At 35.9% G+C, this 12,750-nt stretch overlaps 1 protein-coding gene across 4 annotated transcripts in view; it reads left to right on the plus strand.

Moving 5' to 3' along the window:
• LOC106884322 (vacuole membrane protein 1) overlaps nucleotides 1-12,750 on the plus strand; it is an 89,404-nt gene that overhangs the window by 59,138 nt on the left and 17,516 nt on the right. For all 4 annotated transcript variants that reach the window (XM_014935647.2, XM_014935648.2, XM_014935649.2 and 1 more), the window contains exon 2: nucleotides 10,367-10,645. In XM_014935647.2, the coding sequence (XP_014791133.1) occupies nucleotides 10,367-10,645 (279 nt within the window). The remainder of the gene's footprint in view (nucleotides 1-10,366; nucleotides 10,646-12,750) is intronic.

Raw genomic sequence — 12,750 nt, forward strand, 5'->3', positions numbered from 1 at the left:
TATATATATATAGCCATTTTAAGGCTGCTAATACTGGTAAAACTATGCTTTGCTGAGGAGGCTTAATAAGCCTGAAGCATATTCAGAGCTGTTACCACACTGCTAAATATCAGACCCTTCCTCACCTGCAAACTTTTATTCTATTTTCATTTAATTTGAATTATAAGGTTGGCTCTTCTACATTTTTCTAGACTCAAATTGATTATTGATTTTTTTTCTCTTTACTCGAGGCATAAGTTTTATTAAATTTTCTTGGTTTATGTTAACACAATCTTTTCTAGAAATACATAACTACATTGCTGTTAGGCTGTTAATGTTTTAAATTCATGGATCATGAAAAAAAAAAAAAAAATTTAACTAGAAATAATTATGTGATATGGAAATTGGTATTAATGTAATTTTCAGTTTTTGGGTAGATTCAGGATAACACTCTGTACATGTTTTAGTCTTATTCTGACCTCATCAAAGTTTGATAATGAAGGACTAATTTATTGTAAGGCCTCAATTATCCCCTTACATAGCTGCTATACCAAGATGTTTGTATAACTACACTCGGAGTGGTTGGCGTTAGGAAGGGCATCCAGCTGTAGAAACTCTGCCAAATCAGATTGGAGCCTGGTGTAGCCATCTGGTTTCACCAGTCCTCAGTCAAATCGTCCAACCCATTCTAGCATGGAAAGTGGACGTTAAACGACGATGATGATGATTTACTATGAATATTTTCTTCATGAGCTTGTCAAACATTATAAGGACCGTTTTGAAACAATAAAAGAGAAACAAAGGTGCAAACTGAGGTCAAACTAAGTACCAGCTGATTGCGCATGGCTTGGTGGTGAGGGTATTTGGCTCAAGATCATAAGGTCATGAGTTCGATTCTCAACAGTGCCTTGTGTCTTTGGGCAAGACTCTTTATTTCATGTTGCTCCAGCCCACTCAGCTGGCAAAAATGAGTAGTACCTGTAATTCAAAGGGCCAGCCTTGTCACATTCTGCGTCATGCTGAATCTCCCTGAGAACTATGTCAAGGGTACGTGTGTCTGTGTAGTGCTCAACCACTTGCACGTTAATTTCACGAGCAGGTGTTCTGTTGATCAGATCAGCTAGAACCCTTGTTGTCCTAATTGACAGAGTGCCAATTTTACCAGCTGCAACCTGTATTTTGAGCTTGATGATGGTCACAATACATGTACCTTCCCATCATCAATTTTCTAAACTCTGCTGTTTTCTGTTAAGGTCTTGAGCATAATTTTGGAAGGACACCTGTGATCCGTCCTCCAGTGAGTTAGTTACAAGTGGGGACTTAACTAGAGAGTAACTCTGGTTGTCACAGACAGTGCCTAGAAACCTGCAACTGTCTTCTCATTATTTTGTTGGTCGACTGAGGGAGATAGCCATAGAGTGGTTTATTCGCTTACTGTATGTATATTTTTTTTATCAGTGATAATTTTCTAAGATAATATCAATGTTTCCTCATGTAAGAGCCATGTCTTGTTAGAATAGATAGAATGGCAAGGTATAATGTCTTGAAGCATTTAATTTATGTTTCTGTATATTCTGAATTTGACTCAACTTAGATGCTCTCGCTTGCTCGCTGGCAGGCAGAGAGAGAGAGAGAGAGAGAGAGAGAGAGAGAGAGAGAGAGAGAGATCAAACATCAGAATTCAAATAAATCTGTGTCAAATCATTAATGCCAAATAGATGGCACCAAAATGTCTATGCCAAAATTTCTCATCCCCCTTCCAGTCAGTTGATAAAACAAAGTGCCAATAAAGTACTTCAATTGGTGTGATTGAACTAGATACCTCCCCACAAATTTGTGGTCTCATAATATGATTTCTTATATATTTATGGGCTAAAAGTATATAAGGTATTAGATAGATAAAGAGCTGATAAACTATGAGTTTTTCTTTTCTTTTTTGTTTTGTTCTGCAGAATATTTAATATTTAACTCCTTTTTCACTTAACTGAAGAGCTGTTACTTGCAATAGACAGGTGTTGTTTTCCATCTAAGAAGAATTTTATCTCATTTACTTATTGCTATAGAAACTGCAGTAATGGCACAAAATAAATCAACGAACTTAATGACATGAAAATAATATCAGAATTTCCCTAAGCTCTGCATTGACAATGTGTTTTAACAAAACTTTACCTAATTCTTTTGCTTCCCTGAGTGAGTAATGGTAGCATTGTAAAGAAAGCTAATTGACTGAGAGCTGAGAGGGGTGGAACTGGAGTTGATTGAACAAACTGGTAACATTATAAAAGCATGATTTTCAAAGTAGCTCGGTTAGTTAGCTCCTGGGTGTTATCCAGTTCTTTTCTCTTCCTCCCACAGAATAATAGACTATGTGTGGGTGGGTGGTGGTGCTGGTGGTTTGAGGAATTACAAAGATTTTCCTGTTCCTAAAAGTGCTATAGGTAGCAGTGTTATAAAGCACTGACCTAAATGAATGTGCTACAATGTTGAATTTTCTTAGAAATGGATTTTTTAATTTTTTGGGTTTTGATAATCAATACTTACATTTTGATTAGTCTTCAAATAATGTCTTTAAAAAATTAGATTTATATAACAAAGTGAGCGAAGGGAAATAATTCAAATGAGCCAAATGCATAAATTTAAATACTTCAACTAAGTGGCGATGTATGTAAATCTTTGCGAAAAAGAAAAAAATTCTAAATGAATTGAAATTTGCCTTATCATTGAATAAAGAAAAGAAAAACATTGTGGCACTTGCTAATGACTTTGGAAGACAATAGGAGATAATATCACTTAGAAATAGCTGATCTTTGTTAGCAGACACAGTGACAGCTAATAGATGTATTTCTGTGTTATTAGACCTTATCAGCTAAATATTGTTCACCTTGCTTTTTTTTCTTGTTGAACTAAGAAAGAAATTTCAAATCATTTAGAATTTTCTGTATGTATCATTCAACTCATCCCCATCTACTTGAATTATCTAATTTCATGCCAGTACCCCACTTAGGCTATTTCCCATGGCCAATTTATCAAACCAACCTGAGAAGGCTATACTTTGCTTACATGGTCTAATAATGCTGTAACCTATTTTAGTACATAATACAGTACATAAAACATTTGTAGAAAAATGTATTACAGAATGAATAAAGGTAATGTACTACATGTTATGCGTTAGTCGTTAAATCTAGCTGTGGTGGTGATAGACAAGAACATCACACCAAATAGTAAAACAAAATTTGAGGAAAGTAGTGGAGTTCTGCATCATTTTAGTGGCATTATTACTCTGGATGCAAAAATTGAAGTGAGGAAGTAAAAGGGTGGAGGAATAAATTGGAAGGAAATATCGTTTGACTAAATTTAGCAGCAAGACTAGGTCGTTTGAATTGTACATATAAGGAGTACTAAGGAGAGGAGAGACATGTTGGCAAGTGTGTTGGGATCAATGAAAAACAAGGTCAGTTGAATTGGTGCACACACAAACAAGGTGGAAGAAAGAACATAGTTTCAACTAACATTAAAAAGAAAAGTGTATTGTTATTATTGTTTTTAAACTTATTAGAATTTTCATGGGTTTCTTTAAGGAGACCATAAGAGACCATATCCCCAAAATTGTGGTCAGATATTACAATCTATGTAAGTTCAAGAATTCTGTTACCAGTCCCAGTATGAAAGATGCCCATATTAAATTTCTTCCAGTTATTTCCCCTTTGAGAGTCAGTAAGAATATCCATTAAGTTTCTGTTTTCTTTCTCTAATAAAAAGGCAGATTTCAGTTACTTAAATCTTTTGTTTTTAATACGTCATTCAATGCATTACTATCTTCCAGGGTTAGATTTGTTTTATTGTTTTGTAAGATTTTAATTATCTGCTAAGCAATTTACAGACTATTAATTTTTAAAAATTATTTTGTATTTTAATATCTCTTCAAAAAATATTCAATTTCCTTTCCCATTATCTTATGCTTTGAGTTGGTTTTACTATGTAACTATTATGTAACTTTAATTTTTATGGCCATGTGATGCATAAAAAGGTGCCAATCTCTAACTGTGGAGGGAGCCTGTGGGAGAGGTAGATCCAGGAAGACATGGAATGAGGTAGTGAAATATGACCTTTGGATGTTGAGTCTCACATTGACGATGACAACTGACCTAGACTTTTGGCAATTTGCTGTGCTTAGCAAGACGTGTCAAGCTAAGTGAAATAGTTGTGGCCTGTGCTGGTGATACGCAAAAGGCAACTGTACCATTGACATGTAAAAAACACGTGTCCCAGTGACATGTAAAAAATACCTGATATACTTTAAGAAGTGGTTGGTGTTAGGAAGAACATCCAACTGTAGAAACCAAACCAAGCAGACTGGAGCCTGGTACAGCTCTCCAGTTATCAGTTCCAGTCAAACCATCTAACTTGTGCCAGCATGGAAGATGGGCACTAAATGATGATGATGACATATATACAGGACACTATTAGTTCTTTAGCGTCATTATTTTTATGCACTCATCATGAGTAATAAGTTTGATACTTATTGTGTTTGATGATGAACAGTGACTAAAATCAGTGACTTTTTAGCATCATTTTCAAGCTGTCTGACTAACAGCATGTTCAACAATGGCAATGAATTGGGTTATTATTCATTAACAGTTAAACAAAATATTTTGCAACTACTATGGTGTAAATGTTCTTCCAGTTATTTTAAAATAGTATTTTATACTTTATACACTTTACATTATATATATATATATATATATATATAATACACTTCGTATTCTTTATATGGTCTACATTTTGTAGACTTTATATACCACAAACTTTATACACCTTACACACACACACATATATTTGTGTGTGTACTTTTGTATTTGGTTAGAGCCTTTTTCTTGATGGATCCTTTCACATGAAATGTATTTATTATTATTGGCATAATGGCCTTTCTGAGATACAACACACACACATGCATGCACCCCCCCCCCATATACTTTATTTAGTTGTTGACTTCACAGTCTTTAATGTGCTGGATACAATGCCTCATGGTATTTGTTTCAAATACCAAGCTCTTGAATTCAAATTTGCTTTTCAGACTTTTAGGATTATTAAAAGAAAAGTAACAATCTAGTCAGCAGATTTGTGGAGCTGTAAGAAAACTAGACAAGATGTCTTGTGGTATTTGTTACTTGTACTTGTGGTAGCAGTCACCTGAGGTGATTTGAGCTGGCTGCAACCAATGAATTCATCACATCTTTCTCAAATGCTGACCACATCCAACTATCAATCACAGTTGAGGCTGTAATGGACACCCACTCCCAAAGACCATAGATGCAGAGGCTCGATTGTGCTTCCATGTTCACCTTTACCATTGCCAGCCACATTTTCAGTTGTCCTCCAGTTTGTGTAAGCCACCATAAGAGGGAAGCCAGTTTGGCCACCTTGTGAATGAATTCCCCTGAGGCTGACAGAGAGTATGATTAAGCCACCTTAGATGTCTTGTTAGTAGAGCTTGTTGCAGAGAGCTGATGTAGTTGTGTTGTTGTATTTTGGAGTTCAAAATGAAGTCCCATGGGCGAACACACAGAATTCAATGTAGGCGGCAGTGGTTTGAAGACTTTGAGTTTTTGGAGATCTTCAGCTCTCACTGGCCAGGATTCACATCTATAGAGTGTCCTGAAATTAAATCCCACCATCACCACTTGGTACCTTTGGGTGCCTTTAGTGAATCCCACACTGTTGCAGTCAGGCCAGGTCCTTGGTTTGAGGATAAAGTTTTTCCTCCTACTAGTCTTGGAAGCCCTGTAAAGGGTTACAGGCACCAAAGATAAGGAAAGTACTTTATATAGAATGCACTTAATGTACTTTATTCATCATACACTATATATTTTTTAGATGTGGGCATGGTGTAGGTGAAGATAAGGCTGTGTGGTTAAAAAGTTTGTTTTTCAACTTCCCAATCACTTGGTTCCAGGTTCAGTCTCACTACCTGTTACCTTGTAAGTGTCTTCTAAACTGGTCTGATCTAAACCTTTTGAGTAGATTTAGTATATGGAAAGTGAAAAAGCAGTCCTCTCTCTCATTCTCTCTAACTCCTTCCCTCCGTCCCCCTCTCTCCCCGTCTCTTCCTCTCTCTCGTGTGTATGTGTATATATTTGTATAAATATATAGTGTTAGTCTATGTTTGTCTGCTTGTCTTGTCACCGCATGATAGTTGTAAATGATTCTCATTATCATACAAGCAATGTCATTAATTTCCAATATTCTGTGATGATATCTTGGGTTATGAGGAAATATTATCTTGCTTGGTAACAAGTGAGGGTTGGTGACAAGAAATGTATCTGGCCATAGAAAATCCGCCTCAACAACAAGCATGGCAAAGTAGGCATTAAAATGATGACAATGATGCTAATATGTATGTGTGTATATATATATATATATATATATATATATATATATATATGTGTACATAAATATACACCCACCATTTGCTATATATTTCACACTTTCAGCAGTAGTGATTTATTCAGTTAGAATTACACACATGTACAATGACAGCAGCTGTGAACTTGAAAGTGTTAAAGTCAATGAGACAACCCGTAAAGTTAAGGCAAAATTATGTGTATGACACTGTTCTGATTTCATCTGACCTTTGGCTTTTAGTTTTTGATAGTCTCACACAAAATGTTATGAATTCCATATGTTAAATTTATCTAAGTAACCTAATTTTAGTTTTTTTTTTCTCCTTACTGAAAGTACATTGTTTCCTGTGGCTTTTTAAGGTAAAGGACTTGAAGTGTTGAGTTCACATTATGTAACAAAAAGATATCCCCCTCCTGTCCCATTTTAAATTCATTTTTAACTGTGGGTATTTTTTGTTTCGTTTTTAGGATAAAATAGTTTAGGACATAAATCTAGAGTATATGTTGGGTTTTCTTTATAAATTAGTCAATAATTGGAAAAGTAATTATGTTGACAGTCACAGCAGACTATGAATTGGTAAGGTGTCAGCCTACAGACTGAAGGTAAGCTAGCTATAGATCATGTTATATAGCTAGCTTCAGTCAAGAAGGGAACCTTTACATGAATGCTCTACCTGCTAGAAATAGCAGCCTGGTTTCTGTCATATCATGTTCAACCATCTTAAAATGGGAATATGTTGGATAAGGAGATTTTGGATACATACAGATATATAAAAAAGAAAAAAATTCAACCCATAATAATCACAGTTGAATTGCTTTTTTATTATCGGTGTGATTAATGTGGATTGATGGGACTCAGCTATAACATGTTGCTGGTTTGAACCAACAGCTGAGTCTCATAGTCTTAAAAAATGGAACAAACACTAGTTGCTCGTCTTGCTAGAAATATCAGTCAAATCTCTTGAATATCAAGCTTTCTGTCTTAAAAATAGGAAAGATGTATTAGATAATGTCATCTTAGAAATGCTAAAACAATGATCACAGTTGGACTACCCTTGATAATAAGTTGGCTCTTTCAGAGCTGACCTGTGGCTAAATAATGAAAGTTTTCATCAGCTCATGTCTCCTATTTGAAATAGGTACTGGTTGAGAAACTTGCTTCTCAATCACATGTTTTGAAGTTCAGGCCCATCACTTGGCATTTTGTGTGTCTTCTACCTTAGCCCCAGGATGACCAAAGCTATGTTGGTGGGTTTAGTTGAAGGAAACCAAAAGATGCCTAATCAAATGTGTGTGTGTGTGTGTGTGTCCTCATCTCAACGTCATGTGATAGTTGTAAACATGTGTCACTGTCATACAAGCAGTGTCATTTATTTCCAATTTTTTTATGAAAGTATGTGGAAATATTACCTTGCTTGGAAAGAAATAAGGGCTGGTAACAGGAAGGGTGTTCAACCATACAAAATTTTCTTTCCTGGATTGTATCTGATCCATATGAGCATGGACAAATGGATGTTAAAAGGATGATGTTGATGATAACTAAGAAATGTTTCATATAGGCGGAGGAGTGGCTGTGTGATAAGTAGCTTGCTTACCAACCACATGGTTCTTGGTTCAGTCCCACTGCGTGGCATCTTGGGCAAGTGCTTCAACTATAGCCTCGGGCCGACCAAAGCCTTGTGAGTAAATTTGGTAGACAGAAACTGAAAGAAGCCCGTCGTATATACATATATATATGTGTGTCTGTGTTTGTCCCCCTAGCATTGCTTGACAACCGATGCTGGTGTGTTTATGTCCCCATCACTTAGCGGTTCGGCAAAAGAGACCGATAGAATAAGTACTAGGCTTACAAAGAATAAGTCATGGGGTCGATTTGCTCGACTAAAGGCGGTGCTCCAGCATGGCCGCAGTCAAATGACTGAAACAAGTAAAAGAGTTATTTACAGTGAATTAAGTTCAATATCTCTACCAAGATCTCAGAAAAGTAGTAGGAAACTTTATAAGGACTGTGATCCATTAGGTTAGAGCATATAGAATTCAAGTTGCAAAATGATGCTTGTAGAAATAAAGATATTTAGCTTGAAAATTAGATCATATAAGATATTATGTAGAAGATAAAACTTTTATGAAAGTTGTAGACAGATGGGATAAAGTTGAAGGAGTACAAGAAGGCAATAATAATGGTTGTTTCTAATTTAGACACAAGCTCGATAATTTTGAGCAATGTATGTGGGGAGAGGTGTTGATACCATTGACTCCAGTATTTGACAGGTACCTTATATTGTTGACTCCCAAGAGGTGAAAGGCAAGGTTGACCATAGCAGGATTTGAACTCAAATATGATGATTTTCTGTATTGGCGACAAGGTTCCAAAGTGTTGAAAACCATACAAAGACAAATACAGAACTGGGATTGGAGGTTGGGGATAGATTGAATAAGAGGGTGAAACTGAAATTTATGAATGTTTACTTTGGCACAAAGCCACAATTTTGTTCTTATCACTTAGTGAAACTGTCTAACCCATAGCAGCATGGAAAATAGACGTTAAATGATGATAGTGGTATTGGTTGATGTAATTTTTTCTTCATCACATATATTTTTACTAAATAGCCAAATAATATGTGAACTTCAAAGCAGACATGGTTTAGCTTGAAGTTTTCAAGTGTTATTGATATTGACAGTAATGGTGATATAAAGTAAAAAAAATAAAAATAAAAAAATAAAAATTATATTGGTAATATCAGAAGTTGGAATAGTAAAGGCAATAGTAATTGCAAAAGCACGTGTGGAGTGATTTTGCATGATTGTGTATGTGTTGTCAATATTACCAGTTAATTGGTTCCTAGTTATTTTTTATTCACCCTTTTGTTACCAAATTCCTGTTAAAATACATTGCTTTTGTTTTAATTAATTTTGGTAATAAGGAAGAATTTAGTAAAATAACTTTATCATCATTAAACTGGAGTTTGGAACATAAATCAATATGAAATTTTTATGGAAGGTTTTAATTTAGATCATTTTAAAATAAGAAGTTTGTACCAGAGATCCATGGGTGGTCTTGGATGGTTTGATATCAAAAAGGGTTTTGTAAAGAGATAGGTATTTTCAACCAGCACAGGAAAACAGCCCAATATGCTTTGTCAATGTTTTCTTTCTGTTGTGAAGTCAACTTTGTCTTTTATCCCTCCGAGTTGATAAAAAAAAATTTTTTTTTAAACCTGTCCAAAATAGTAAATTGATAGAATTCTTAGAAGGTTGGATACAATGTTTTACTGTATTTGTTCTGGCTTTTTATATACTAAATGCCTATGCAGGTGTGTGGCAAATGTGTCCATATCTAGCTGAGATGTCATCTTTTAAATGGCATGTTGAATTGAAGCAAGTATAACGATGCCCAGGGAAGCTGGAGGCTGCTGATTCTTGCCAACATAATATGGTCTTTAACTCAGTTGACAAACAATATTCATCTGCTCAAACATTGTTTTTGGGTAGCATACATTGGGTTACAAATATTTAAAAAATTATAAAAGAGGAATATTTAATTTTTATCAAATCTTAACATTCTTGTGAAGATGTAAACTCTTAAACTGATAACTTGAAATGCGTGAACTGCTTCTATGTTTGTATAAATATATAGTATATTTGTCTGTAATAATTTGTGATAGCTTGTCTAAGTTCATAGCCTTTATTTTTGTACCATATTTTCTCTGAGTTTCAGTTCTCTAGGTCGTCAGAACCTTTATTCCAAATCTTTAACTACTTTTGACTACAAAAAATTCCATGACAAGCACATACTGTTTGTCAAGGAAGTCAACATCAAATGTTTGTCAACCTGATAGCATAATCAAGGAAGGAGTGTGTGTGTGTGTGTGTGTGTGTTTGTGTTTGGCAGTCAAGACTGAATATTTACATGCTACTTAAAATACTGTTAATCAGCCTTGTAAACATTCTTTAATTAATTGTGTATATATATATATCTCTTTCAGTTCTTTGTCCAATGCCATGGAAAGCAACAAAGTAATGCGTAGCAAAAGTAGAAACAAAAACAGGAACTCGGCGAATAACGCTCAGCTTGAAGCTCCTTCGTCATCTACCCAGAATCAGCGTAGCAGTGGCGGCAGGATTAGCAGCAACGGTCGGAAGCAGCGTCGATTAGAACATCTCAAAATGGAGCGGAAGCAGCTTGTTCTGTGGCGCTGGCCGTTGCGGACCACAAAATATTTTTTATTTGAAGTCTGGCATTTACTTTCCACTTACACAAAACAGTAAGCTCTTGAGAATTTTTTTTTTTTTATCTCACCTCATCCTACTTCTTTCCTGATCAATATTTACCCTTTTGTATTTAAACTGGCCATATCCAACCCAAATATTCTACCTGTTTTATGTTCAAGCTGTCAAGATCCAGCTTCTTATACCTACCCTACAATGTCATTCTAAAGATATACAACCACATCATCAAAATCCCAAACATATAAGATAATACATGATTAATTCAAAACAGCCTGGTGTAGCCATCTGGTTCACCAGTCCTCAGACAAATCGTCCAACCCATACTAGCATGGAAAGCGGACGTTAAACGATGATGATGATGAATGTGAAGAAGAAATGAGCATTATATTTGACAGTAATCTGAATGCTATAGAGTTAATATAACATAGACAGTTCAGTGGTTATCTCCTCATGTTAGTTTTTTTCTCAAGCCAAGGAAATGGTAAAGTCAACAAGAATACATTTACAGGATTGTTCTACAGTAGAAATAGCAGTCAAATCTTTGTTAAATCACACGATATAATCTTAAAAGTGAGAGAATGTAATCTCAGTTTTACAGGAAAAATAGTCAGAACTGTGTACTTATAATTTTGCTTGATTTCTTTAGTTCCTGGGCTAAACAACCAGAACAAAAATTATAACATCTGAAGAGAAAATAATTTTAAGTCCTTCATTAATGAAGCAGGTAAATTTTAGTTTATTTAGGTGATACGAATGATTGGATCCGTTAATGGTCTTATCTCTTCAATCTTACACTGCTTCATTTTGTTTTCACATAGCTGTTTGGAGTGAGATGAGTTAGGAGGCCACATGTTGGAGGAAAAGATTACATGATTGTGAAACTTCTCAGCTGGCCATTCTTGGATCAAAAGGGCTGTGTGGGAGGGAGCAGAATCTTGTTTGGAAGATAACTGGCCTTCTTTCTACCAACCCTTGGTGCAGCACTTCACCACCATGTCCAGAACCTCAGTGTAGACAGTGGTGTTGACCCCCGAGGCCCAGAAGGATGAAGTGAGGCAGTATGACATGATCCTCACTGTTCACAACCCCAGAACAATCAGAGATGGTGGCAACTTGACACACATCACTATGGGTATCTTCTAGAAATCTGTACAGAGCCACTTGCTCTCCTTTTCATTTTCTGATCCTGATTGAAGCTCTTGTCTTGAGGAACCAGAGGATGATGAGTTTCTCTGAATGCTGAAACTTGTTCGGTTGGATCATATGATTTTCTTGGGTTTTCCTAGATGAGAGCTGCTTTCTTTCCTCTTCACGTAAGACTTTCACATAAAGTACAACTCCTGCAGAATCCTCTGACACATGCAACACACGTTTGAGTGGGCCCTGCTGCCCTTTGCTATTCAGTGAGGGATTCTGCCACTCTGAGCTGCTTAATGAAGAAGTTAAAATCTGGTGCATGCCACTTAACATTGTAAGATTGTCTTCTATTTATGGCTTGCTAAAGTTGTTTTCACAACTACCTAGTGCACTCTGTGCACAGAAATGGATTGGGTTCAAGATGGGAGCATTTATTTCTAAACTAAAGGTAACAGCACTCTCATTTACTATACTTACTAGTATCCTGGTGGATAGGAACTCTAATATCCTTCATTTAGTAATAAAGGTTTCTGGTTCCGATTCAGCTTGAAATAATGTATCTTCAGGAATAAGACATTTAATAATATTCAGAAATCAAATTGATTAAAACATAATTCAAAGGCAGGTTAACTAGGAAGTTAGTTTTTGTTTGTGGCAGATGTTCAGGTGCAATAAAGACTGTAAATAAACAGGAAACAACTTCTATCTCATTCCAGGGTGAAAAACTAGAGGTAGTCGATAGCTTCCGCTATCTGGGCGACCAAGTTAGTAGTGGGGGTGGGTGCGCTGAAAGTGTAGCTGCTAGAATAAGAATAGCCTGGGCAAAGTTTAGAGAGCTCTTACCCCTGCTGGCGACAAAGGGACTCTCACTCAGAGTAAAAGGCAGACTGTATGACGCATGCGTACGAACAGCCATGCTACATGGCAGTGAAACATGGGCTGTAACTGCTGAGGACATACGTAAGCTCGCAAGGAATGAAGCCAGTATGCTCCGTTGGATGTG

Source organism: Octopus bimaculoides, chromosome 1 (genome assembly GCF_001194135.2).
Source record: "Octopus bimaculoides isolate UCB-OBI-ISO-001 chromosome 1, ASM119413v2, whole genome shotgun sequence".
Taxonomy (NCBI): Eukaryota; Metazoa; Mollusca; class Cephalopoda; order Octopoda; family Octopodidae; genus Octopus; species Octopus bimaculoides.